At 39.4% G+C, this 27,643-nt stretch overlaps 3 protein-coding genes across 6 annotated transcripts in view; 1 reads left to right on the plus strand and 2 right to left on the minus strand.

The window, feature by feature from the left end:
* mul3 (mitochondrial E3 ubiquitin protein ligase 3) lies at window positions 1-4,773 on the plus strand. Of its 3 annotated transcripts, none has more exons than XM_039657333.2 (5): window positions 1-136; window positions 911-1,029; window positions 1,275-1,362; window positions 1,438-1,558; window positions 4,121-4,773. In XM_039657333.2, exons 2-5 carry the CDS (start codon window positions 913-915, stop codon window positions 4,602-4,604), a joined length of 810 nt encoding a protein of 269 aa, XP_039513267.2. In that variant the 5' UTR covers window positions 1-136; window positions 911-912; the 3' UTR covers window positions 4,605-4,773. The 3 variants fall into 3 exon arrangements, with proteins under 3 accessions (XP_039513267.2, XP_039513269.2, XP_039513268.2); XM_039657335.2 differs by having other exon boundaries at window positions 23-136; window positions 906-1,029; XM_039657334.2 differs by having other exon boundaries at window positions 76-194; window positions 906-1,029.
* Window positions 4,774-4,775: 2 nt separating this feature from the next.
* On the minus strand, window positions 4,776-15,770 carry eif2b5 (eukaryotic translation initiation factor 2B subunit epsilon). The gene is made up of 16 exons (XM_039657320.2): window positions 15,339-15,770; window positions 14,335-14,459; window positions 14,059-14,244; window positions 13,795-13,972; window positions 12,638-12,718; window positions 12,477-12,554; window positions 12,087-12,399; window positions 11,845-11,990; window positions 8,470-8,614; window positions 8,001-8,102; window positions 7,798-7,905; window positions 7,618-7,708; window positions 7,347-7,470; window positions 5,616-5,741; window positions 5,416-5,526; window positions 4,776-5,038 (listed from the first exon to the last, which is right to left on the minus strand). Exons 1-16 carry the CDS (start codon window positions 15,477-15,479, stop codon window positions 4,979-4,981), a joined length of 2,115 nt encoding a protein of 704 aa, XP_039513254.2. The 5' UTR covers window positions 15,480-15,770; the 3' UTR covers window positions 4,776-4,978.
* Window positions 15,771-19,432: 3,662 nt separating this feature from the next.
* Window positions 19,433-27,643, minus strand: part of rock1 (Rho-associated, coiled-coil containing protein kinase 1) — a 90,948-nt gene continuing 82,737 nt past the window's right edge. The window contains exons 31-33 of one of the 2 annotated variants that reach the window (XM_039657317.2): window positions 26,917-27,178; window positions 24,597-24,804; window positions 19,433-20,878 (exon numbers count right to left, since the gene is read on the minus strand). In XM_039657317.2, the coding sequence (XP_039513251.2) occupies window positions 20,875-20,878; window positions 24,597-24,804; window positions 26,917-27,178 (474 nt within the window). In that variant the 3' untranslated portion in view covers window positions 19,433-20,874. Of the gene's footprint in view, window positions 23,028-24,596; window positions 24,805-26,916; window positions 27,179-27,643 lie in introns of both variants that reach the window. The other variant, XM_039657316.2, reaches the window with a different exon arrangement.

Raw genomic sequence — 27,643 nt, forward strand, 5'->3', positions numbered from 1 at the left:
GGGAAGCTCGCCTCCGATTGGTTTGTGTTTCAGTGGGAGTGTTTTGTCTTTTTCACAGTCTTCCTCCTCTGTACACACACGTTAACAAGTGCACCTCAGATGACGACGCATTGGATGTTTGTATAATAAACTTCGGGTGAGGAGGAGAATTAAAATGGAGAAACCCATTCAACGATCAAATTCTCAAGATCGCAGTAAATATAATACATCGTATACATGTAGTGTAATCTAACTAGTGCTCATACAAGTTTGAATAATTATTTCCTGCCTCATCGTAAGCGATCTGACATGTTTTACTTTGCTGAGGTTCATTTGTCTGCTCGTATGTTGTTTTACCTATTATGTCACGTTTGTTTATTAATGTATCGTTTCAGTGAGACGTCAAGACATTAAGTCACTATAAATTGTGATTTATATTCTGTTGTTGCTGTGAACAAGGTGGATCACAAACATCCCGTGAAATGAACCGAAAACAAAACTAAATTCTACCTGAATACCGAAAACAACTGCTGGTTGGACAGAAAGTGGATTTATTTCCTTGTTTGCTCTAACTTACAGCTTTAAATAACCATTAAAAACTCTACTTAATTGTGCCTATGTATAATCATTTTAAAAAGATCACAAGCCACATTGCTGATTGTGCGGAAAAGTACGAAAAAACCGAACCATAGTTTTATTATAACAAACGTGTGGAAAGCTTGTTTATTGGTGGATTAATTATCTTTTGTATAAACACAGTTTTAAGGTATGGTTAGTGTAATGGTTACCATAATATAACTATAATAATAATAACCATTTGGTTTCATTTGCAGTAAACCATGGTTAATTTTCATAAGGGATGGATCACCATGTTTACTGCGTTTTACAACTAAACATTTGTGACAAGCTCGTCTGTCTTTCTCCAGAGCAGAAATGAGCGATCCTCTCCTTAACCCACTGACCGTCATATGTGCAGGATCCTGCTTTGCCTTCTCAGGACTGTTTTATAAACTCTACGCCGAAAAAAGACAAGAAATACAGAAGCTGAAGGTAATGATATCCCCTAAGTAACAGAACTATTAAACACAGTTGTACTGAAGGCGCTTGTAGATAAGAACCCAAAAACCCCTGATTCATAAAGTATCATCGTTGAGTCTTTGATGAAGATGCTTATTCTCAGTTTACCACAAGTCACGCTGGCTGAAAGTGGAACAGAATGAGTCAGCTAAACTGTAATATTTTTTTTTATAAATGCTAACTCGTCCAAACATTGGCCTGTTTCCTCCCCTTTGCAGGAGATCCCAAACTTTCAAGCAGACCATCACCTGCTCAGGATTCTGAACGCATCGTCCAACAAGAGACTTAATTATGTTGCTGTAGAAGGTAGATAAAATATTAAACACCTCCTCATACTTGAAAAGTCTTAGTTTATGCATCTTTCTTTTGCCTCCATCGCAGGACTGGTGCAGGCCATCGGAGAGCCCATTTCCAGCAGGAACGTGCCGCAGTGTTACGGTGTCGTTCAGAAGATAACCGTGCAGGAGCACTGGAAGCACTGGAACTCTGTTCTCAAGTCATGGTAAATGCTCCACTGCCAATCATTTAGCTTCTTTAGTTCACTTCAGAATTAAAATTTCCTGATAGTTTACTCACCCCCATGTCATACGTCTTTCTTTCTTCAGTCGAAAAGAAATGAAGGTTTTTGAGGAAAACATTTCAGGATTTGTCTCCATATAGTGGACTTAAGTGAGTTTCAGTGCAGCTTTAAAGTCTCGGCACGATCCCAGCCGAGGAATAAGAGTTTTATCTAGACAAACCAGCGGCCATTTTCTAAAAAATAAACATTTATATAATTGTTAACCACAAATGCTTGTCTTGCACAAGCTGCGATGCACCACACATTAGGCAATCACGTTGAAAAGTCACGCGTCTTGTAGGTGGAAGTACCGACCTAGTGTTTACAAAGCAAATGTGCAAAGACTAAGTTAAACGGCATTAACAAAATAAATAAATAGAAGGTAAAAAAAAACCCGATGGCGGACGATTTTAAAGTTGGAGGAGAAAATGAGTTGGGATTTTTTCGCCCTATTCTACTTCTTCCGCCTACGTCACGTTACCACCTGACCTTTCAACATGATTACATAATGTGTGCACGAAGAGCATTTGTGGTTAAATAAGTATATAAATGTTTATTTTTTAGAAAATGAGAGCTGGTTTGTCTAGATTAGACTCGGCTGGGATTGTGTCGAGATTTTGAAGCTGCACTGAAACTCACATTTGGACCTGTTGGACCCCATTGAAGGGTCACTATATGGAAAATCCTGCAATGTTTACCTCAAAATCCTTCATTTCTTTTTGACTGAGGAAAGAAAGACATAAACATCTTGGATGACATGTGGATGAGTAAATTTTAATTCTGAAGTGAACTAATCCTTTAAGCAATATGAGAAGCCAAGCTGAAGCAAGGCTATAAGGCACGTTATAAAGTGACATATGCACGAGTCAACCTTTCATCAAAGTCATACATGAATTTTGAACAATACCCATTCTTGTCTTAGGACATCTCTGATGAAGTTTTTTGATCCGCTTCAAATGTGACTACTCTTCATACTGTAACTGCTAAAGCAGCAGTTCACTTTTAAAAAAACTTGTTTGTGACTCTCCTGTTTGAACTCGTTCATCAAAATGAACAAATCTTTTTTCACGTTCATTCAACGAACGAAATGAACGAGTTGACTCGGGAAAAGATTTGTTCATTTTGATGAACGAGTTTGAACCCTATGGTTTAAACAGGAGAGTCACGAACGTGCATCACAGAACAGAGCAAGGCGAGCATTTGAGCTTATAAAACTTAAACTTTGTTGGTTTTTTTAAATGAGCGTTCGTTTCGCTTGATAAGACCTTGTTTATCGCCTGGAATCGTTTAAAGCCCTTTGAAGCTGCACTGAAACTGTCTTTTGGATCTTGAACCGTTTGGTTCCCACTGAAGTCCATTATAAAATCCTGAAATGTTTACATCTAAAACCTTAATTTCTTTTCGACTGAAGAAAGAATAACACAGATATCTTGGATGACATGGGGGTGAGTAAATTATCAGCAAAAGTTTTTTAAAAAGTGAACTCCTTTAAAGGGTTAGTTCACCCAAAAATGAAAATTCTGTCAGTATTTACTCACCCTCATGTTGTTCCAACCCCGTAAGACCTTCGTTCATCTTCGGAACACAAATTAAGATATTTAAGATATTAAGATCACTCCTGCATACTAGTCCATAGGCTTCTTGAGGGACTGGCTCTTGCTGTCCTCGAAAAGTCATTAAAGACACTGTTAAAATAGTCCAAGTGACTACAGGGGCTCAATCTTAAGTTTATCAAACGACGAGAACACTTTTGTGCGCAAAAAAACAACAAAAATAACGACTTTATTTCAACTATTCGTTTCTGCGCGAGTCAGGTTACTAGTTTAATAGCGTAAGCTTCTGTTATTGTACGTCACACGCATCACACACACATGACCAGCGTCGGCCAATAGTGAGCCTACGTGTGACGTAGCTCTACGCAATCACACTACGTTAACTGACTACAGGCCCATGGAGAAGGAAGTGAATAGTTGAAATAAAGTCGTTATTTTTGTTGTTTTTTTGCGCACAAAAGTGTTCTCGTCGTTTGATAAACTTAAGATTGAGCCCCTGTAGTCACTTGGACTATTTTAACGATGTCTTTAATGACTTTTCGGGGACAGCAAGAGCCAGTCCCTCAAGAAGCCTATGGACTGTATGCAGGAGTGATCTTAATATCTTAAATATCTTAATTTGTGTTCCGAAGATGAACGAAGGTCTTACGGGGTTGGAACAACATGAGGGTGAGTAAATACTGACAGAATTTTCATTTTTGGGTGAACTAACCCTTTAAGGCCTTTGCACACAGAGTCCTAAAGTTTCGTAATGCGTTTTTTCGTATTCATCATTGGGTGTCAAAACACCTCTCAAAATGCTTCCTACGGATGCGAAAGACACAGCCAATCAAACCCGATCTGGATTTTTTTTTGACGGAGGTTGCATTTATTTTTTAACGTGCGAAAATTTCAGACTGTGTGCGAAGACCTGTAGCTGAAACACAGTATTGCTTCATTGTCTTCCGCACAGGGTCCCCAAAAAATTGAACAAGAAGCAGAGCACCAACACGGTGCCCTTCTGCCTGATCCAGCCCGGGTCCTACGCCAGTGAGGTTTCGGTGCGCGTGGACTCGCCTCTGGAGGCGTCCGGCGATTACCTGGAGCAGGTGCACAAGCGCCTCAGGACCGCCAAAGAGGGGCTGGTGGACGTGGTCCTGCATGAACTGAGCGGAGAGAAGCCTGTGGCCCAAGAGGAGCGCGAGGAGCTGCTGCGTGTGGGGGCGTGCCTCACGGGGTTCGGGGAGCTCGTGCTGGAGCAGGATAAGATCATGAGGTTGCAGACACCCAGAGATGGACGCAGCTTTGTCCTGATCCCTGGAGATCACAGGAGCTTCATGCAGAGACACGAGAACAGCGCCAGCATGTGGAAAGGGCTCACGGCTCTGTTTGGAATAACGGGCTCTACATTATTAGCGGGGTTTATCCATAGCAGTCTTAAGGATAAAAAGAACTAGCGCACTGCGTTATGCGTCAAAATCATGCTACAGTCTTTGATTTTATTTCAGGGTTTTTCAAGTGATTCAAACTATCCTTAAATCAGCGTTTCTCTTTTTATATGAATCCAATATTTCAGATACCTTGTGTTTGACTGTGTCACCGATATTAAAAGCTATTCACAACTCACGGGTGATCATGTTGACTTTAATCACTAGAATTCTGTTGTGGACAATGAGGTCCAATGAGTTTGTTCTTAAAAATACCTTCCGAAGAAGGAGGAAATGAGTATTTAAATTTTCACTTTTGGCAGCAAAACAAGTCATCACATGGAGAAGATACCATGGTGTGTAGGTTTGTAAAATGTACGAGTCACACTTGTGATGGTTTATGTTCATTCATCTTCCTCTGAAGACTCCTCGGCCTCCTCGAGCCACTGAATGAACTTCAAGAGCTGTGGAGAGACGAGACAAACAGATTAACACAGATTACCAGAAACACTGATTTTGATCATTCACACTTTCCCATGCTTTCATTCACACGTCATTGATGGTCTCACTTTACAATAAGGTTCATTAGTTAATATAATAATTACATTATGACTACATTAGCTAATGAACCATTAAGTGTAACCCATAAAGACAACGATTCGCCATAAGAAGCTCCACTGCCTCAGCTTAGTCCCATCCCACTAATATTACCAGGGCCTGATACTGGGATTGCATTTTCAGTCACTCTGGCTCTGGATTGCGTTCATGCACACAGATTTTTACAAATCAATGTACAGCTATCAGTTTGATTTCACAGCAGATCAAGCTTTGAGAATCGCACCCCTTGATTCTGGCGGAGCTGTTGGCTCTTCTCTGTGGCGGCACCCTGAGTGAACCAGCGCATGATGACGTCCTCCTCCAAGATCTCCAGCTGGTACATGCTCATCAGCACCTGGAGAGGACAGGCATTACACACACACAATCAGCCAGCAACAGACAGAACTGGTGTTGTGGTCGACTGCAGAAAGAGAGGCGGCTCACTTTGACCAGAACTGCCCAATGAGTGTCGCATTCAAGGAAAACCTCCTCCATGGAAGTCAGGCAGTCCATCTGGTCTTGAGCTCTCTTCACATAGTTCTTGAAGACTGGCGCCCACTTCTTTAACAACTGTGAGGAAAAAAAACAGAAGCATCCGATTTAAGATTAAAGTTTTCCATGAATTGGATTGCAGAGAACACATGTCTGAGATCAGTGCAGATCTAGATTGGATATCAACGGGCTTGTGGTGAAAGCACCCCCAAACTAATTCTTACCTAAGAATATGACGTGCCATGCCTTTCACACAAACTATATTATTTAACATTAAAACAATTATTATTAAAATATCAAGGGCAGTAACGTAAAAATGCACACCGTGGCCACAAATTAACAATTTGTCCCCACAAATCATGCACGTTTTACTAATTAGTCCAACGGGGCCACGACGTAGTAAAATGAGGGAACAAATTAAGACATGGGAACAAATTCTTAACCCATGGCCAAGATTTAACAAAAATAATTCTTAATTTGTGGCTACGATTTTACAAAAACAAGAACACATTCCTAATTCAAGGCCATGATTTAATGAAACATTTACGATTCAACCAAAATAAATTCCTAATTTAAAGTCACGATTTAACAAACACAAGAACTGAACAAAAACGAGAAGGAATTCTTAATGCGTGGACAAGATTTAATGAAAACAAATTCATAATTTGTGGTCACAATATACATTTCTGTCTGTAAATGGCTGATCATTTGTGTAACTAAAGCGTGTCAGGCATTGCACACAAAGGTATCAGGTTTATTTAACCCTAAAACCGTATTCTGGACAAATGTGGGCAAAATAGTTTTGATTTATTTTTAAAAAATACTTCCCTTGATCTGAGTGGTACAAGTCTTGGCTAGTTTTTCTTAAGTTTGCCTCCTGAACACACTTTTTTTTTTTTTACTCAATTCTACAATGTTAAGTGGGTGAAAAAAAACTCCTTAATCTTGTATTTGGGTCAAAAATGGGCACCCATAGAAATGAATGGGAAAAACTGTAATTTTGAGCATTCTAAAATACGTAAGCCAAAATAAGACACCAGGTGACAGCAAAGTCACTTCATCTTTAGGTTTTAGCTCTGAGAACTTATTGGAATGATATTGTAATGTAGTTAAAAAATAAAACATAAAAATAAGCATAATTTACATAGAAAATATGGTACTTTTTGAAGTAAATAAATTCAAAAATAGCCCCAAAATAAAAAAAAAAAAACATAAATGGATAGACAAAACTTTATCGAAGACAATGATATAACATTTATAATAAATAAAAATTAGGATCACACCTGAGTCCTCTGTGCCCACATTTGTCCACAATTATAGGATTAAGGGCTATAAAGTGAATATGGTTTGAGGGCAACTAGATTGAAAAAACAGCTTTGAAATGATGCTTTATGCACAGGTGCACTACTTCCTGAACTTCAGCCATCTCCTTGTTTCCTGTCAGCCATTATTGGGCAAACTTGATTAATTCAACAAGGAGCTGGCTGAAGTTCAGGAAGTAGTGCAGCTGTGCATAAAGCCAATTGAATAGCTGTTCTAAAACACCATCTTCCAGTAAAATGTTATTGGGCACAAGTATTTAAACTGATGGGTGATGCAGCCAGAAAAAAAGGTCTGTCAGAAGATTTGTTTTATTTGAATTGAATCTCTGTAGGCTACATATGAAACATATGACATACTCACAGGAAGCAGGTGTGATGAATACTGAGCTGTGCTTATATGCGCCCCCTGCTGTTGGAAAGGAAACTCAAGCACAACTCTCATCAAGATCTGCATTACTTCCTTCAGAGTGATGTTGTAGGCATACCTGAGAAGTGACAATGACATTTAACCGATTTTCTCCTCTTGTGTGCCATCAAGAAATGATCAACAACACGCGATCAGTAATTGATCTCTTCATTTTTGGGTGAACAAATAGCTAATAAATAACTGGATCTTCGCCACTTTAACTTACTTGAGTGAGTTAATCTCAAGAACCAGATTGTCACAGCCTATGTTCTCATCCAAGCCTCTCTGTAACGTACCCTGAACCTCGTTCTGAAACACTGAGGGCAAAAGAAAGTTATAACTGGGAAAATACGAATGCAACATATATGGATTCAACAATGTTGTATTTCACGTTTACAATTCTCACCTGTGACATCATCCAATTCAGGTGACACAGTGTGGCTTCTCAGGTCATGCGATCCCTCGCTGACCTCACTTTCGCTGTCACTCTCTGGGTCGGGATTCAACACTAGGCCTGGAAACATGACATCACCATCAATGCCTGCATAATTCCCTTTTTGAAATGAAAGTTCACCCAAAATTTTAAATGGTCCTAATTCACACTCTCACCCCAGATGCCATCCGCAAGCTCATCTTCCTCGGTGTCATCAAGACTGCTGCTTTTCCATCTGTATCCTTTACCCTCTGAACCCACCTCTGCTGGGTTAAACACTGACAAAACACAGTTTTCTCATGTCAGTCATGCATTGAACATATTTTTAACGTTCCTTGTCAATATAGAATGACATCTTTTTCACCCCAAAAATAATAAGAACACACTTTATTTTCATGTGTCTTTGTAACGGTGTTATTAACAAAATGCACGTTCAAGTTTCTTGTAATTTACTGTTACTGCTATAATAAATACATGTAACATATGACAAATAAAATCACATCAGATTTTCAAAATCTACAGCCTGCAAATTACGATCATCCCAGTGATCACCCAGCACTGTCAAAGTGAACGACAGTCATAGTTATCCGCATTTCACAGAACTTATCTACTATGTACACATAAGGAAATTAAAAAAGCGCGAACCTTTCTGTTTGATTTTGTCTTTATTGTAGCCAACATCATGGTCATCACTCAAGAACTCATCATCATCTTCCTCATCCTCTTCATCTGGATGGTGCATGGACAGAACTGTGCCTTCTTGAAGAGTAATATCTGGACCCACCACAACCTGCGTGACAAAAAGCGGATTCATTTTATACACAAAAGATGGAGAATATTCAGCCTCTGTAAAATAAACTGAGATCGAGTCAGGTGTAGAGAAAAAAAAAACATTTAAAAACGTGACCACCTTTATCTTCAATAAATATATTTAAAATATATGAACACTGGCCACCCAAAAAAGTCGCTGTTGGGATTTAAATATGCAAATGCTTAAGAGTCTATGATTGACTGGGTCATTACTTCAGTGATTATTGTGTTTTTAGCATGTTATATGTTTGGAAACAGCTCTTCTAACCCTAACTGACGGAGTGTGTTGCGTCATCATGGCCATATTCCAGGATGTCTATGTCCAGATTCGTCAGGCTCAAACAGTGAAAGAATGGTTGAGAGGAGCATGAAGAATCATTTTCACACATGAATCTGCTCCTCTGAGTCCAGATCTTAAACTCACTGAAAGTCTTTGGGACGCGCTGGAGGAGAGAGACTCTACAGAGTGCTGGACTCTTGCTTCGACAACACAAGATCTGGACCAAATATTGATGCACCTACATGGTTGTTTAATAAACGAAAGCTACACACTCCATCAGTTAGGGTTAGAAGAACTGTTGCCACAACTGTTACGATCTCCTGATTGGTCTGAGATGAAGAAAACAACAGCAAAAATGGATGGTGGTGAAATGAATGTGCAACAGCCTGAAGCCACACCGTCTCCGGACTAGGGTTGGGTATCGAGAATCGAGTATCGATTGGAACCGAGACTAACTTTTCGTTTTTCCCGGAATCGTTCAAAAGTTAAAATTTCGATTCCTAGTTTTGATATTCACAGTCCGCCGAGCGGAAAAAGAAACCGCTGAACAACACCAACGAAGAAGCGCCTACCGGAAGTGTTGGTATAACCGCGCGAGTCGAACATGAGTAGCTTACGTTGGCTTCACTTTTCTAAAAATAACGAAATCTCGGCAAAATGCAAAATTTGTGACAAAAGGAGTATTTTTACAGAAGGAGTATTTCCTTCAGAAAGGCCGTTGGTTAGCAAGGTTAGCTAAACTTTTTTGACCCTGCCTCTTAAAAGAATCGGAATCGAGAATCGTTAGGAACCGGAATCGAAACAAGAAATCGGAATCAGAATCGTTCAAATTCAAACGATACCCAACCCTACTCCGGACCCAGAATTATTACATTGTTAACGTAAGTCGAACTCCTTATTAACCAAACTACTTAAACTAAAAGAAAGGAAAACAAGAGTAGAGCTAAATGAGCTAACTCCTTTGATAACATAAACAGGAGAGAAAGTCAAGTTCAAAATAAAAGGCACCCCACAAATAAATGATTATCTAACAAACTTCAAGTAAACCAAGAGAAAAACAGATGAATTAAACCATACAATGAATAATTATTGAAGTTAACACTCACTTCTGCCTTATAAGTCTCAATCATAGAGTGTGATCAATAGAGACTAAAGAGAGAAACTCTACTTCGACACAAATGAGGTAAAGATACACAACACCACCAACTACTTGCTTCAACACACTTCAAGTCTGGGGGTGAAGACAAGACCTCAAAGCTGTTGCACACAGTCAAGCCACTACCAACACAGCTCTAATGATGAAGATTATGAAGAAACATAATAATCCCTAGAATCATCAGCCAATCTTCGACTCTTAAAGGGGACATATCATGCAAAATCCACTTTTTTAGCCCTTAAATGCATTTTGTTGTATATTTGGAGTGTTTATAAGTACAGAAAAGATGAAATTATTCTCTTCAGGTGCTTCGTTTATATCTTTATATTCTGTTTTGGTCATATTTTTTAACCTGTTCAGATTTTTCTGTTTTCTATGACGTTTTTTGAACTATCCCGTTACCGTATTTGCAGCGGAACTGACAAATAAAGACATTGGCTACCGGCCCAACACTTCGAGCAATCCGCCATTATTATTTCTCACTCCGATTTTGTAGTCCGAGCTCAATGATGCAGAAGTTACGAGAGGGCAAGTCAAAATGTTCGGTTGTTGGATGTACGTTAGTGACCTGAAGCACTTCAAGGATTCCCACTTCAATAACCTCCACCAGTATACAGAAGGGTTTGCCGATTGACTTCGTCTGAATGAGAGGTAAATTCCTTCTATCTTTGGAGACGACGAACAGAGCATTTCCATAAGCTGTAAATATCGTTAATAAAAATAAAGTACTTTACTTTCTTAAAACACATGGTGGTCATGGTTTAGCAGTACCTTTGTCTTTCTTTGTTTTTGTTTTGAAGTAACGTTACACGTCTACAGTATTATTGTTCTTGAGTTTCATCAATGGTCATTTAGCTGCGTTGTTTTCTGATGCTTTTCTAAACGCATCATATTATCAATACAGATTGTTTGTGGTAAGATTAGACCGTAGTCATTTATCTTGTCAGTGTGCTTGTTTTAACAAGAGAAATAGTCGACTTTCACTAATAACACAAAACAGTTAAGTTAACTCGCATACAAATACATGAAGAGGTTGTTCTGCAGGTTCGTCGTCGTCTTTATCAACTCGCTCGCTCTGGCTCGAATACGTAAGGCTTGATGGACAAGTCTTCTGTTGTTGACATTTTATTAACGTGTGAATAAAAATGTTCTTTGAAGGTATCGTATATAATTGTATATCTCTAATCAAAGTACAATAATGGCCGAACGGGGGAGTTGAGTCCCTATGGTTGAACCGACCGTGAACTCGTCGACCTGGAGAGCGGGCGGGGTATGAGGCATCTCCTTTGTATTTAAAGGGGCCGCTTTGAAACGGGTCGCTCACAGACGCACATCAGAAAAGGGGTAGAATAGGTGCCTGTGGAGCTATAATAATGAGGAATTCAGACCCAAGCATTGCAGTTATGCTTTATATAGACCAACTGTATGATTTGTAAAAATGAATGATTTAAAAGCATGATATGTGCCCTTTAAAGGGATACATTTTACAACTCCCTCAGAGTTAAACAGTTGGGTTTTACAGTATTCGAATCCATTCGATTTTCTGATATTTAGATGTATTTAGATTAGTAACCAGACAGTTTCTGGTCCCATTGACTTCCATAGTATATATTTTTTCCTACTATGGAAGTAAATGTAAAAAGATGTAAAATGAGCCTATTTCCAAAAAAAGTGGAGTATCCCTTTAAGCATTTTCCTATTAAATCCAAACAGTGACTTTTTTTGTGGGGCAAGCAGTGAATATTAAATGTATATAAACAAATGAGTTTCTTACGTTGTAGGCGAGCACACACTGATCGTTCAAAACGACTCCATGTTTCACCTCCACACAATCACAGATAACAGACTGCTTGACCTTCACATCGTTGGCTATGTGGACTTTATTCCAGATGTACGCTCTTTCCAGAGTCACGTTGTTTCCTAAGTAGACAAAACAGCAGTTAGCAGGGTGTCAACCAAATAGATTTTCACATTGTCACAAGGCATTTCCAACCATTTAAACTATAAAGATTGTACCGATGACACAGTTTGCTCCAATCACGGTGTTTGATATGGTGCAGTTTGCTCCAATCACTGTATTCCGCCCAATAAGAACGTTCTCCTCCATCTGGCTGCCGTGACCCAGGCTGACCCCGGGCTCACGATACACGTTATGTCGAGAGTGCGTACAGCTTTGGCCTTCTTGGTCCACAAAGTTGGCCTCAGGTGTGATGGGATAGATCCAGCGTCGGATCATGTCGGAAGAGACCGTGTCGTACATGAGGAGGTTGGACACACGAGCCCCATATCCATCTTTGGTGACATGCATGTGGATCTGGTTTCCCAGGATCTATGGAAAAAGAAACCCTTGATAAGATCATTCACGAATTCTTAAATAAGCAAGTCATTTGACTGTGTGTTTCATACCTCTTCATTGACTAGAAGCCCACGGACAAAGTCGTTTTTTGTCTGGTAGTCGAAGTTGTCTGTGAAAAGCTCCGCAACCTACGTCACACGATATTCATCAAGCAATATGTTTACGAGTTAAACAAACAGACAGAGCTGTAAACACAAAAAGCCACACTCACCTGTGGAGAACAGATGCTAATGTGACAATCCAAAAGATCAAACCTAATTTCAAATTCGTCACTTCCACTATGGAAAATATTCTGGGTGAAAAAAAGAAAGAACAAGAGTCAACATACACCAATGCTACATTTTTATAAATGTCATATTCATTTGTTAACAAACATTTATTTATTACTTTGATGAGCCTTAAAGCTACAATACCTAAGATTTAGATGCCGCTAGAGGGGGCTACATTCAAAACAACAACAACGGCTTTGCTTGATGACGACGTGGAGGAACGCGGAATGATGGGAACTGTTGTTTTCAACTCCACCGTGGATAAATCAGTCAGACAGGAATCGAAAATTAGTTGTCATGGATGAGGTAAAGTTCGATTTCTATAACTGTTGCGTTTACATGCTTGTTTTTCCTTAAACTGAAATAACCGCAAGAGAAAGTCAGGTTTAAAAGTAAATTAGTTATCACAGATGTTACTGTAAGAGTCACTGGACGAAGCTATGGTGGAGAGGGTTTGAAGGGGCAGGTCTCTTGCAAGGAGTTGACGTGGCTGGTCCTCCTTTTTGGTAACTTTATAAAAATAAAAAATCATGTACATTTGACACATCTTTTCATGTCGTGTAAGTATTCAGCCACAGCTACAGTTTCACAAAATTAACGTTAAGGGGGGTCGCACACCGGACGAGAAGCTCAGCGCCACGTCGCGCCACATATTTAAAATTCGAACACATTATTATCTATAAGTGTACACATACCGGCGGCGCCATTCGGCGTCAGGAACCATGATTTGATTTGATTTATTCACTTTTTATCATAACTTTCAGCAATATAACAAGACTGCACGTCCATATCTTACATTTTCCTAATGTCTTGTACTGTTAAACATGGTATCACATGGATTAATAAGCATATGTAAATGATATGCAGATGAGGAGATGCATTGTAAGCTCCATATATGGTTATTTCGGGGTGGAGACGCATGTATGCAATCTTCCGCTGACTGGGATAAATAATAAAGTGAATTCTGCGCAAATTCTGGCGTACGCACGGTTTCATAAGTCTCTTCATAAATATTTTTTGCCATACGCCATTTATATGTACAGTTTTATAAATGAGACCCCAGGAGATTCCCCGCAGCGCTAAAGGAAAGCCCGCTCACCATAGGGAACTGAAGTCTCTTCAGCGCCTGAGCTCTCTGGTAATGGAGAATACGCTTGCTCTTGCTGTCCATGGCCAGTATAATGTCATCGTCTTCAGAGCGGGTCTTGTGGCCGGGCGAGGACTCTTTAAAGATCATGGTCATCACCGAGACGTTCTTGTCCGTTTTGCGCCGCTGTCTTTCAAAAAACAACAACAAAAAACAGGTTTAATGATAAAGAAATGCGAAACGATGGGCTGTTTCCTGTGGAGAGAAGACACTCACCTGTGTTCCTGTAAAGCCTGGGAAACATCAATGTTGGAGACCACGTCCCCATACACCAGCAGAAAGTCAGAGCGGACCAGAGATTTGGCGTCCACGTCCCTTAAAACATCTCCGAGGGACCGGTACAGATCAGAGGTGATGATGTGGACTACATTGGGAGATGTGGGGCGACACCATTTTGACTTTCTGTAAAACAAGACCGCAAATACCAATTCTGAGTCATCAGGATCACAGTCCTCCTCCAATATATTAACATACAACGTCACAGTGTCTCACTGTAAGTGTTCCTTGATTTTGCTGGACATCCAACAACAGAAGACAAACGTCTCTTGCACTCCTGTGGATGTCAGAAACTCCAGTGTGTAGTCGATCATGGAGACGTTAGCCAGAGGCAGAAGGGCCTGATGGGAGAACAAAAGAGTGGAAAGTTAGTCTGGAAATCTCTTCAGAATCTAAAGTCATCTGGTGATACCATGGCTGATTACCAAGTGTACTTACCTTTATACATTCAATGTTACTAAATGATTACTCTTTTCACAATCCGAATTAAGCAGGAAAAAATAACTGCATTCTCTAACCGAACTCACACTTATTTTTTCAGAACACACCCGCATCTGTGTGAACGATTAGAAAAGCTTGATTCATATGGATTACATTTACAATTTATGTACTTTTTTAAACTTTCAATGGATAGAAAACAATTGACAGAATATAACATTCTCAAAAAAAAAAAATAGAAATAACAATATTGTACTCGATTGTATTGTACTTGATTTCACACACAAAAAATGTTGCTATTCTGTAATCTATTATTTTCAAAAAAATAATGAGTAAATGGCAAAGATTTGGATCTGAATTTTCACAGTTTATTTCTAAAACGTGATGAAAAACAAATTTCAGGAGTATTTCAACATTATCGACAAAAAACACTGATACTGTTTCTAATGCAAAGAATTATGCAGTTGTTTCCATGCTAATTATTTTTGTACATGACAAGTTGTTTAATAAAAAAAACCCTAATCAAATTTAAAGTAAATATGTTATGCTTTATACATAACGTTAGCTAAGTTAATATTATCAGAGCCCCTTCTATTACCATAGAGTGCATGTCCACAAACAATATGGCAACATGTTGATAACGATATGTACCAATGTGTACTTTTGTACCAATTAGCTATTTTTTTATAATGTGATTGTGCAGTATTGTAGTGATGAGTTAGCAGAACAGAACTGGACCCAGAGCCACACACACACACACACATACACACACATGTGCTCACCCGCGGCTGGTCTTTGCTGATGGGGAAGAATCTGCGGTTGAAGCTGTCGGCTATGAGAACCGCCTGTAATGGATGCTCCTCTTCATCCTTATCCGACACTGCCTTTCTGGGCCGATTCTGTTTCCCTGCTTTGCCTGCCATGTTTGTGTCAACTGTCAAGTGTGTGTGTGTGTTTGTCTGTCAAGGAAACGCAATACAACGGCAACAAGCTTGAGTTTAGTGACCCGGAAGTTGTCTCTAGTCGGTATAATCAGAGAATGTCTGGTAACGTTATAATGTTTCTAATATTAATTAGCCTTAGTTTTAATCCTTAACTACGCAACATCAGTTTACTGTCATAGTTATAATTATTATCCAGGACATTACTCAGTTTTAAATGATTATCCAGGTTGGGACTGAAGAACAACGTAACCGGCGTTGTCACGTGACACAAGTTTCTTTTCTCAGCGATGGATCGGAATGACTGGACCAATCACAAGATAAGATTTTTATTTTTTTATTTTTTTAAATAAATTGATACTTTCATTTAGCAAGTATGCATTTAATTGGTTAAAAAAATAATAATAATCTGGTAACACTTTACAATAAGGTTCGTTAGTTAACATGAACTAATAATGAACGATAATAAATACTTTATTAAAATCTTGACATTAAAGCACCGTGAACTATGAACAAACAACTAACGTTAACAAAGATTAACAAGTACAGTAACAAATGCATGTAATGTTAATGTTAGTTAATTAGCTAATATTAACTAATTAATCTTATTTAGAGTGTTACCAAAAATACACAGTGATTTTTATTGTGAAAGACATCTTCTATTTGTGATTTTCAGTGTTATAGCCTTGGTGATGTTAAGGTTTCAGTGTGGGACACACATGTCTGCCATATCCCGTTGCCCCTAAGTTTAAAGGGGTAATTCACACACACAAAAAAAGAAGGATATTCGGTCATTATTACTCACCCTCATGTCGTCCCAAACCCCGACACACTTTCGTTTATCTTCAGAACATACGGATGGAGATGGTTTTGATGATATCTGAAAAACTCTATTCTAATTATAATGCATGAGATGGACTCTTTGAATTATGTTACATTGTGTGCTAAGACAATTAAATTAGCAAATGTTTCTAATTATTTCACACTGACAATTTTACAATTATACATTTTTCTTAAGAGGGGAATCTTCCTCAATATTTTCATTTCTAATATATAGTGTATATTAATATTAGCCTATGTCAGTGAGGAATGTAGTCATGAAGATGAACTAAATCGCAGGTATTAATTGAAGAATTAAGTGAGTAAATTGACACAAAAAAGAAACACTGAGCACTATAACTGTTAAATGGTCTATTCACAGAAGAGAACGGACACTGAGTAACCAACGAGGAGATAACAATGGGAAACAAAACTATTTTCCAGCAAGCGAAGGAGTCACAGGAAAAAGAGGCAAACTGTTGAAGAAATAGGTAAGCTATCCAAAACAGTGAATGGGGTTGAAAGCTTTCATCTCCAAAAACATTTTTCTCTTAAATTTCCTAATGAACTCAGATAAGCTCAGTGGCGACTTGTTTTCAGTCAAGTCCTTATTTTCGTGAATTGGAATGTTTGCAAAGGATTGTGGGCGATTGAAGGATACACTTGATGCATCCTTCAAAGTGAGCTGAACGTAAGACTCAAAAAGAAGGCTGCCTTCCAAGGATCCATCAAATTGAGACGGCCCTAAAGGTAGGGCTTGATGACATTGCAGATATTTAGATCCTCTGGGAAGTGGCCGTGACCAGAGGGATGAAGGACCAGGACGGAGCAGGGGAACACCAGCGAGGAGAGCCGGCGGGGCAGAAGAGCTCAGGAAGAGGGGAATGAGTGGGTGACCTCTGGAGTGCCGTGTTGTGCCGAATCCTGACTCTAGGTAGGTTTAGGTTTGGGTGTGGGATGGGATTAGGTAATCATGTAGCGTCTTCAAAGTGGGTGGGGTTAATAAGTAAGGAATTAAAATGTAAATATAACAACATAGCCGGAGACCTCTTCGTGGAGGAGACGAGGGTTACGACGTCACTCTATAGACCATTTCACTAGATGTAAACAACACTGGTCCAGAAACACTTCCTGTTTCAGTTTGTAACTGTTTTCTTTATTTCACATGTAAAGAAAACATCTTAAAGATGTTTGTTTAACTTTTTGATTCAGTTTTAAATGTTCTGTTGGTTGTATTTTATCCCAGCTTTTATGTAGTGTTAAAAAACTGAAACAGGAAGTGCTTCTGGACCAGTGTTGTTTACATCTTGTGAAATGGTCTATAGGCCAAAACGCGGAAGTGAGTTAGCATTTTAGCATTACGCTTCCCTCGCTCTAAAGTCTATGGTATTTTTGAATGGGTTTTTGCTAAATCGTCTGAAATAAGGTCTGGGGTGAACAGAGCCTCTGAATATTTTCACGTTTTGATCTATGACATAAAACACACAGTTATAACCTGCTTGTGTTTTTTTTTAAAACTTTATTGTGTCTGATTGTGTTTTTTAAAATCTTTATATTGGCTTCAAAATGTATAAATTTTGGATTAACTTGTAAAGATTATCTTGCTAGACAAAACGTGTAAGGGTCACAACTCTGTTAAACACAGATCTTATTTTTTGCGATTTTCCAAAAGTCTATGGGAAAATGCATTGCTTTTCGACCGAGGGAACCCCTGCGCCGCTAGCTTCCGAGTTGTCTTACAAAGTGACGTCATCACTTCGGCACTCTATTAAGCCTATAATATATCATCCTTATCATCTTTCCCTCGCGGGTCAAAATGACCCGAAACCCTAAAATTATCCTTCACTCCGCCAGAAAGCTTATTTAATTTAATTTTGATAATCTTGTTTCTATTGTTTTTAATGCAATTTTTTTTAATTTACCTTTAAATTACTAGATTTGATTAATAAACAATAAATAAATAAATAGTAATTTCAGCACATTCTTTCATCTTGAATTCAAAATAATTGACTATTTCATGCATAACCCTTTTAATTCAGCTCAAAATACCTTACATTGGGTGACTTTGCCGACCTCATGTGGAAAAATAATACTTGAACATGATATTTCATGACTCTTGCCACTGGATGAGCTTTTAGCTTTATATGATGCAAATGATAGTCATTTCACTTCAGTGTGCACTCAGATACACATAAAATATTTTGTTGTTGTTAAAATTTTGGCATTTTTATGTTTTTCTAAGTGTACTGAAGCATTCCTTGCACTCTATTCATTCCTATGGGGTCAAATTGACCCGTGAGGGAAGGATTTGTGACTTAAATTTCAACCACAAGACTCCTCGAACCAGTGGCGTAGCCACGAGGGGGCCTGGGTGGGCCTAGGCCCCCTCATGTCCGGTCCCCTCAGATTTCTGATTGCTTAAAAAAAAAAAAGAGTTGTTTTATTAGGATTGATAGATTGACCAATCAAAATGCTGTGCGGTAAAATGCGGCTTATTTTCAAACTTGATTTGTTTATATAACGTGTTGCGCGTAACGTACGCTGTCATCTTCATCTTTGCGTGAGAGTTAATATGCCGTGACAATGGCAGGCGCTCAAACTCAAAGTACAATATTACACTTTTTTTAAAAAGCACGGAAAGATCAACTTGATATATATATAAATAATGTTGCCCCCTCATTTAAAGACAGGACCCCCCAAAAATAAAATTCTGGCTACGCCCCTGCCTCGAACCCATTCAATTTTATGTGTATTGGTGGTTCAAGTGCGACCCAAGTCAAAATGACCCAAGGGAAATTTGACCTAATATTGATTTATATAAATTTTCATAATGTACATTGTGATAGATTCATTATTAGATCTCAAACTGGTAGTTTGTCATGTTGGTGCAACAATAAATAGATAAGTATGTGCAAAAAAATTATCGCTCACACTCTATCTCACTTACACACACACACCTTTTTAATCTCTGTAAACTTTTTTAAAAAAGTATATCCCGCATGTCATGATAATTAGCCATTCATTTAGGTCAGCTGGAGTTGTGAAGGCCCCACCAGACAAAACATCAAGAATGATTAAACCAAGTATAGGCTAGAACAGGTAAACCACACTCAGGCGATAGATAAAGATATGTTTATTGACACATATCCATCAGTGCGGCCTCCAATGCAATTTAACATGCAAATACATCCACATCAAAACAGATCATTGTTCCAGTGCTTATTTTACTGAACACATTTGTAAAAACCATGTTGGATTATTGAGGAGGTATTCATCATCTTGATTCACGAGTATGTACACTGACGGAAACCGTTTTGACGGGGCGCTTGGGATGTTAACGGTCTTTTCTATTGATATTACAAAAGAAAAAAAGGAGGGCATGATGCCTTCATCACGGTTCAACATGCAGAACTTGTGAACTTTGGTTGACAACATTGAAGACATGCAATAGATGGTCCGCTCTGTTTCAAACTCTTTAGGTTCTGGTAAAAATCACACTGTAATAGATACGTTTGTTTTCAAAGTATGATAATAGTAAAGATTTGTTTGGAGAGGAGCGCAAACAGATATGGCAGTAAAATTGTTATCCAAAAGGCACTAGGTGAGCCAAACGCTACAGATGTTTAGTTCTACAAATAAATTACAATTCAAACAGTGCAGTTACATTTGTTAACTTAATGTTTTCCTTTTTGAAACATTTATCTATGAATCAAATGTAAGGCAACACATTATATAAAAAAAAAAAGATAAACAAAAGAATATTACAGAAACAATGTACCCAATGAACACACACACAGACACAATTTCTTTTCAATGGTTTCTGTGACATTTATGTCTCCCGATGCCATTCTGGTGGTATCCTATGGCTTGGAGCCTCCAAAAACAATAATAATGAAAATGACAATTATGATAATATTATGCATAGACTGTAATGATCTTCCATGCTCCATAAAAAAAAAAAACAACAACCTCAAAATCTCCCCTCAGAAACTCTCAGTACCCAATACTTTGCAACCAAACCCAATTCATTTTGAGGCGTAGAATAAGGCAACCAGAGTCCATCAGAAGGCGGCATCAGAGTGGACCGAAGTGGAAATGGTTTGCAATCAAAAAGACTGTCCCAGAGACCCTTTTACGGTTAATTCCCCAAATTTCCCCGTTTGCCATGGTGCCAAGCTATAGTCCCAATCCCAGAGGTTTCAGAGTCCAAACAGAAAGACATGGCCATGAGAACAGCCTATAGTTTCCTTGCCAAGCTGTGAAAAGATGCTTTCCTCTGGACAGTAGGATATATGGTGTTGAATGAATGGAATCTGAGAAAAACCCGTGTTATGGGGAGAAGAGGGCAGAAAAAGATGATGCCAAAGCGTGTCCATGATGCCTTGCGGTAGGTAAATCCTGAATTTCAGCACCAATTACAGTCTGCCTTTTCACTTGTGAAATGCAACTTTAAAAAGGTTAATTACATGTTTGTTACAGATTTTTTGTATACTTTTTTTTTTCTTTTTCTTAGAGAGGAAAGTACAAAAATCCCAAATAAATCCAGAGGTTCAGATGGTTAGCTGGAAGAAAGAAGAAAAGAAAATGTCCAGTGTTTGAAAGTTTAAATGTAGGATCATTCACTCAGATCTTTTCATAGTCATCATCGTAATATGATTCACACACATCTCTCAACGTGGGCGAATCGAACAAAACAAACGCTACATTTGACTGCAGAAAACAGAGAACAACAACAGTAGTAACTTTTAGAAGTTATATATTACAAGAAGGAAATAAAGGCTGAAGATATTTGTATGCAATATTTATGGGCATTTATCCTTAAAATGACTACAAAGCATCTGGATGCTATATTTGAATCTGGTAATTCTTGTCGTTTATTTTAAATGACAGTAATAAGAATAGCTAAGTGTCATCACAATACAGTGGCCACAATATGTATTGAGTTTAGTATAACAGCTGGTTACTGAACACTGTATAACAGTGCAAGGTAAATTTACACAGTAAATTGTCCAGAATTGTTCGGTCCATTTACTGCCTGATCGATACAGAAGCAGCTTTAGTGATACTCAATGCCAATAATGAGTCTATACAAAATAAGCCTCATTTTCTTCAAGCAAAATATAATCACTTCCTTTGTCAGGTTTTGTGTGATTGACAGTTTTTTACCATCATAGAAATTTGAATAACAGAAAAACGAAATCCAGCTCCCCCTCTCTGGACATAATGGGTGGAGTTTAGTGTTGTCAAAAGTACTGAAAACCAGCATTTCCCTCTAGTGCTTTGAGTGTGGTTGAAACCAACATATGTATTCACGGGCTCAACATATGTGTCTCTGATTGGCCATTGTGTTCACGGGCTCAACATATGCGTCTCTGATTGGTCATTGTGTTCACGGGCTCAACATATGTGTCTCTGATTGGCCATTGTGTTCACGGGCTCAACATATGCGTCTCTGATTGGCCATTGTGTTCACGCGCTCAACATATGTGTCTCTGATTGGCCATTGTGTTCACGGGCTCAACATATGCGTCTCTGATTGGTCATTGTGTTCACGGGCTCAACATATGTGTCTCTGATTGGCCATTGTGTTCACGGGCTCAACATATGCGTCTCTGATTGGCCATTGTGTTCACGCGCTCAACATATGTGTCTCTGATTGGCCAATGTGTTCATGCGCTCAACATACACTATATTGCCAAAAGTTTTGGGATGCCTGCCTTTGCATGCACATGAATGACATCCCACTATTAATCTGAATGTTTTTAGTTGGCCCACCCTTTGCAGCTAGAACAGCTTCTGGGAAGGCTTTCCACAAATTTAGGAGTGTGTTTATGGGAATTTTTGACCATTCTTCTAGAAGAGCATTTGTGAGGTCAGGCACTGATGTTGGATGAGAAGCTCGCAGTCTCTGCTCTAATTCTTCCTAAAGCCTAAAGTTTTAAACGGATTGGCCAATCAAAGGTGTTTAAGAATCTGTTCAACAGCGCACAAAATTGTAGAGGGAAATGCTGGTATCGTCATATTTTTTACAAATATCAGTACCATCTTGGTACCAAAGTAGGTACTTTTGACAACACCAGTGGGGTTATGCTTAGTGATAGGGTTAGGGGTGTGGTTGGACCGTCTAGGTCAGGGGTGTCCAAACTCAGTCCAGGAGGGCTACTGTCCTGCAGAGTATAGCTCCAGTTTGCCTTAATAAGTTTCTAGTATGCCTAGTAAGACCTTGATTAGCTAGTTCAGGTGTGTTTGATTGGGGTTGGACAGTGGCCCGCAGGAGCAGGACTGGACAACCCTGGTCTAGATGCTGATGCACCCATTACGCCTAGACAGGGGGAGCTGGACGTCAATCTCCACCCATTGTTTCCAGCAGTGGAAACAAGATACAAATGGCAGAATATAGGGGGTAAATTTCAAGTTTCGTAGAGAGCCTCTGTCCAGATAAAGGAAATTCCCTTTTAATTGGTTAAGTTTGTAACAGAAAGAATTTGTCATTCTAGTAAACAAAAACCCAGAGTAAACATAAAAGGACAGGCCTCTAAAGAGCAACTGACCACAGTTAACCTCGACCTTTAAAACTGTGAATGAAGGCACTGAACAAACACAGGAGCAGTGGACTACACCATTAGACATGTAAGGGGTGGAGAAGCTGTATGATGTTGTCAGCATGTACTGGATGTTGTGTCTGCCGCATGGAGACTGGACTGCGCCCTGCTACAAGACAACAGCAAATAAACAGCCCGTCACGAGACTAACCTGCCTCTACAGCCAGGAACTTATGGCCTTCATTAGCAATAATTACATCTCAATCATAAAAAAACATGTCCCAGTCACATTTCACCCCAAATGAAGTATATATTAAAACAATGTAATACGGAATTATGTTAGCATGACATTTATTTTTTAGGACCAAAGGGTTTTTTGAATGAAGACACTATTTTCATGACAATCAAGCACTTCCCTCATCCATTCTAAATATCATACTGTATCTCAAATCAAGTTTATTTACATAATGCTTTGTCCAATACAGATTGCTTTAAAAACTGCTTTACAGTAGCAACCACAAAAACAGCATCATAAACGTTTAAAGCAATCATTTTTTTAGCTTGGTGTGTGTGTTTTCGCAACAGTAGCTGATACGTCGCAAACGTAACTGATGAGTTTAAGCTACAGCATAAGTCAATGTTTTGTCATTTATTTTTTTTATCTAGCCGTTTTATTTTATTTACCAATACTTGCAACAATGAAGAACAAAAATCGAGTTTAAATCAGTATAAAGTCAGTACCGCACATTTTTAAATCAATATTTTTTAACGCTACAAAAGTTATTTTGGTTTTATAATCACAATACAAAAATTTCTGTAGTGTTTACCAATACGATTAAACGCTCCTTTTAACCGTTTAACTACTTGACTACAAATTGAATTAAAGCAAAGATGCACGTCAATCAACCAAGAACTGTTTAAAGACTGTTTATTTTTCCCTCAGCATTAGCTTTATTTCTTTTTGATTGGTATAAACGTATATGATAGCACAGACAGAAGGGAAGTGACGGTGGCAATTTCTTTCTTTTCAAAAATTTCTTTTTAAAAATATATAAAAACACTGCTGTGGCGAAGGGCCATCGACCACCATGTTTGAGGTGAGACACTATAGAGTAACACAAGACACGTCACTCATTTTGTGCAACGCTCAATATGGTGGAATAATTCCCTCCTTCTAAATAAGAGCCAATCAGCGATTGATAGTCGTCTAGAAGCTCTGGTTCCTATAGAAACAGTGATGCGCTTTGATGATTCGAGCGTTTAGAGTTGTCAGATTTCATTGGTGATTTCAAATATGAAATTTAATCGTAAGCTTGGCGAACAGATTTGGAAAATTTGATGTTTCCTCATTCAAAGAGATAGGAGCTGCACTTGCATGCCCGTGAGGTGTTTCAAAATGGTCGCCGAGTGAAATGACTTGTCTTAAAGGGACTTTGATTGGACATAGGAATGATCACTACTAAATGGAGCGACCAGAATCTGCCAGTGCTGCAGGAAGATTATTGAATCATGCTTTTTATTTCGTCACTACATTACACTAATGAGAAATGCAGGAAATCCTTTGCTTTTTATTGTCCTGAATACATTTTATTATTTCTTTTGGAGTGAAATATGACTTGCAATCAAATCCAGAGAGAATGCTATCTGGTTAAAACTATACTACACTGAAAATCCTATTCTCTGCTCCAAATGCATAATGTGCTTTAAGATTGGTGTGACACTGTATGGTTGTAGTTACCTTGGCTTTCCTGGCACGTTTTTGGGGTTCTTGCGGAAGGACTGGTTTACTACGGAGCGAGTGGACATTGTGCGTGGAGACGCCCTTGCGAAGGTAGAAGGAGGGGTCTTGGGAATCTTCTTGCCGAGATGACCAATCCATTTCTTCTGCTCATCTTGGGACAAGGCCAGAAGCAGCATGTCTCGAGCTGATGTCACATCATAATTAACTGAGGGACAAGAACAAAATGAGTGTTGCTGTGAGATGCCTCGTCACACATACGGTTTTGATGTAGATTAAATGTAACTTTCTGATTAGTACATTTTTTAAAATCAGCATTTACAGGTAAAATTCACTGTCAAACAAACATCAAACGTGGTGGAACAAAGAAGTGCAACAGAAGGAGCAAACAACATCCCCCGCCTCGTCAAGTTCTGCCACTGGTACCACCGGCATTTGAAACAAATTACCGCTACCGCTAATATCAAGCCCACCTATAGACCCACATCACTGATTTTCAACTATGGAGGTGAAGTCGTCCAGTGAGATGTAGAATGGGAAGCGGACTGGCCACGGCGACATACCAGCTGAGATCTGGCAGTTTTGAGGAACTCCTTCGAGTCATAGCTGAGAACAAGCCCCCCCACACCTGGACAATTCAGTACAACTGTACCAATCAGGAAAGGCAAGGGCAACTACCACCCAAATTCGGTTGCTCAAAAGGTATTTCAGCGGGTACTGGACCAACACCTCCAAAACATCACTGCCATCACATCCAATCAGTGTGACTTCATCAAAGAATGTGGCACCATGATTATGATATTCTTGCCACCTGGTTGCTGACAGAGAAGCACCAGAGGAAGAACGGTGCACATGGCATTCCTGGACTGGAAAAGGCATTTGAGTTTCACACAACCGTATCTAGCGAGGACTGCAATCTCATGATATCCCTTGAGGTGTAAATGGTTGAATTTCTTTACTGTAATGTGATAAACATGGTTTGATGCCCAGTTGGGATTTTACCTAGCCTGGTTAAAAGCAGACCATTCTCAGCTGTAACGGAGTTATAATCTGGCAAAGCGTTATAGACAAATCATTTCCAGAGGGGGGTCACCAATGGAAGTCGCAGGTAGACCTAAAACCAATCAGAGCGATGAAGGAGATGACATGCAGAGCGGCGGTCCGCGGAGAAAAATCTCAGAGTGTTGTTCTTTGCTCGGTTTTAACAAAAAGGAAACGTTTAAATTGCTTAAAACAGACGCGGTAGCTGATTCGAACGAGTGATGTTCGACGGCGGCATCCATCTTTGTAATGTAGGCTACAAAATCTGCTTCAAAATCGCAGCGCTGTTGTCATCATCTAAAGCCAGCCCCAACGTTTCTGATTGGTGCCGCGATTTTCGCCGGATTGAAAATGGGTTTGAATGAGCTCTTTGCCTGACTAACTTTCAGAGCAAATCTAAATTTCAACATCACTGTCGGTGTTCAACAAGGCTCAGCCCTCTCACCCCTTCTGTTCATCATTTGCATAGACACAGTGACAGCAGACTTCCAATCAACACACTCCTGGACACTCTTGTACGCAAAGCATTGCTTTTGCAGGAGACCTGCTCTGTGCTTCAACACCCAACAGCTTAGAGGAAGCAGAATGCGGCTAAATATTCAAAAAGTCGAGTACCTGGAGTTAGTTTGGCCCCCCAAACCAATGGCATCATCAACAATGATCGGTAGGATTTGAAGAAAATCATCTAGCCTTGCATCCTCGGTCATATCAGATGGCGACACCATCCTCGATGCCCGGGAAGAATCGATGCAGCATCGCTCAAGTGGAGACAAGTCAAAATCTATAAGACCGTAGTGCATTCAGAGGCCCTTTATGGGGCAGAGTGCTGGGCCACAACAAAGCAGCACGAGCAAGCCCAAGGATATGAATGTGCTCCAGGGGACACTTGGCATGACCCGTCTCAAAGGCTTGGAATCAAGCCTCGATCATGGAGAATATGCGGGAACCCTTGTATACGGCTATAAAATGGGCAGTAACAACCCAAGTTTCAACCCAGGAGGCCACTGACAGCATGGAAGGCCAAAGAAACGGTGGATGGACATTTTTCCCAGTATATATGTGGGCCGTGGACCTTGCCCAGAAAATGCTAAGGACTGGGCAAAATGGCGAAGACAGCAAAAAACTATTAAAACTATGGGACCTATGTTTGCATGTTGTAATCCTTTATGACAAGAAGGGATTCAAGTAAAATCAAGATTTTGCTGTTCAATTTATGTACATTTCAGTCAATCATTATAAATGTAACAAATATTTTCTGCATTTTCTGCTTGTGGCTCACCTTTGCAAGGGGCGATAACGTCCTCCTTCTTGTCCAGATGGTCCTTGTGGCACTTGACGTGGCAGCGGCGGCACTCCAGGGCTGGCGGGGGCTTGAAGACGTGCCACAGGGGTTTGGAGCAAGCCTCACAGTTAGAAGGGAAATGGTAGAGGGTGGGGATGAACTCATGGCCTTTGTGGGGCAAGCAGTTGGCCTTATCACCCTGAGGAACACTCTCCATTTCCGCTTCCTTCCGGCACTCACCCTCATTAGCATAAAGTATCTGAAGAACAAAAACATATTTTTCAAATTCTACATTTAAGTAAAAGTTAGAGGGTCATCAAAATATTTTTGAGACATTAACATTAAAGCAAAAACTGTTACTGCTGTTTTACACAGAATCCTGCCAACCGCACTAGCTTTATGTTTTGGCCTTTGGAACAAAACATTTATTTCTGTGTAATGTAAACGTCTCTGGTTACTGATGTATCAGATGAGGGTATGAGATATTACATCAGTAGCTGATACTATGGGGAAACACCTTTTTCCAAAAACACTGAAGTTTTATTGAAAAACGGCAATGTAAAACACTGGCCAATGGGTTTGAGTGGGCCTAATTTTCTCCACCTATATATAATAAAGCAGTGCCGAATTGCAGTTCTCATAAAATCAAGAAATAGAAATGCAACCAGCTTACGCAATATCGAGGATATGCTAGTAGCTGAAGACGTTTCCCTTTCCATTTTGT

This window comes from Pimephales promelas, chromosome 5, assembly GCF_988280905.1.
Source record: "Pimephales promelas chromosome 5, fPimPro1.hap1.1, whole genome shotgun sequence".
In the NCBI taxonomy this organism is placed as follows: Eukaryota; Metazoa; Chordata; class Actinopteri; order Cypriniformes; family Leuciscidae; genus Pimephales; species Pimephales promelas.

Bases quoted from the DNA above. Each gene is read 5' to 3' on its own strand.
- mul3 (XM_039657333.2), top strand. From the start codon at position 913: ATGAGCGATCCTCTCCTTAACCCACTGACCGTCATATGTGCAGGATCC. The intron at 1,030-1,274 runs GTAATGATATCC...TCCCCTTTGCAG, and splicing joins AAGAAATACAGAAGCTGAAG to GAGATCCCAAACTTTCAAGC. The intron at 1,559-4,120 runs GTAAATGCTCCA...TCTTCCGCACAG, and splicing joins AACTCTGTTCTCAAGTCATG to GGTCCCCAAAAAATTGAACA.
- eif2b5 (XM_039657320.2), bottom strand. From the start codon at position 15,479: ATGGCAGGCAAAGCAGGGAAACAGAATCGGCCCAGAAAGGCAGTGTCG. The intron at 14,460-15,338 runs GTGAGCACATGT...TTCTCCCATCAG, and splicing joins TCAGCAAAGACCAGCCGCGG to GCCCTTCTGCCTCTGGCTAA. The intron at 5,039-5,415 runs GTGCGATTCTCA...GTCTCTCCACAG, and splicing joins AGCTCCGCCAGAATCAAGGG to CTCTTGAAGTTCATTCAGTG.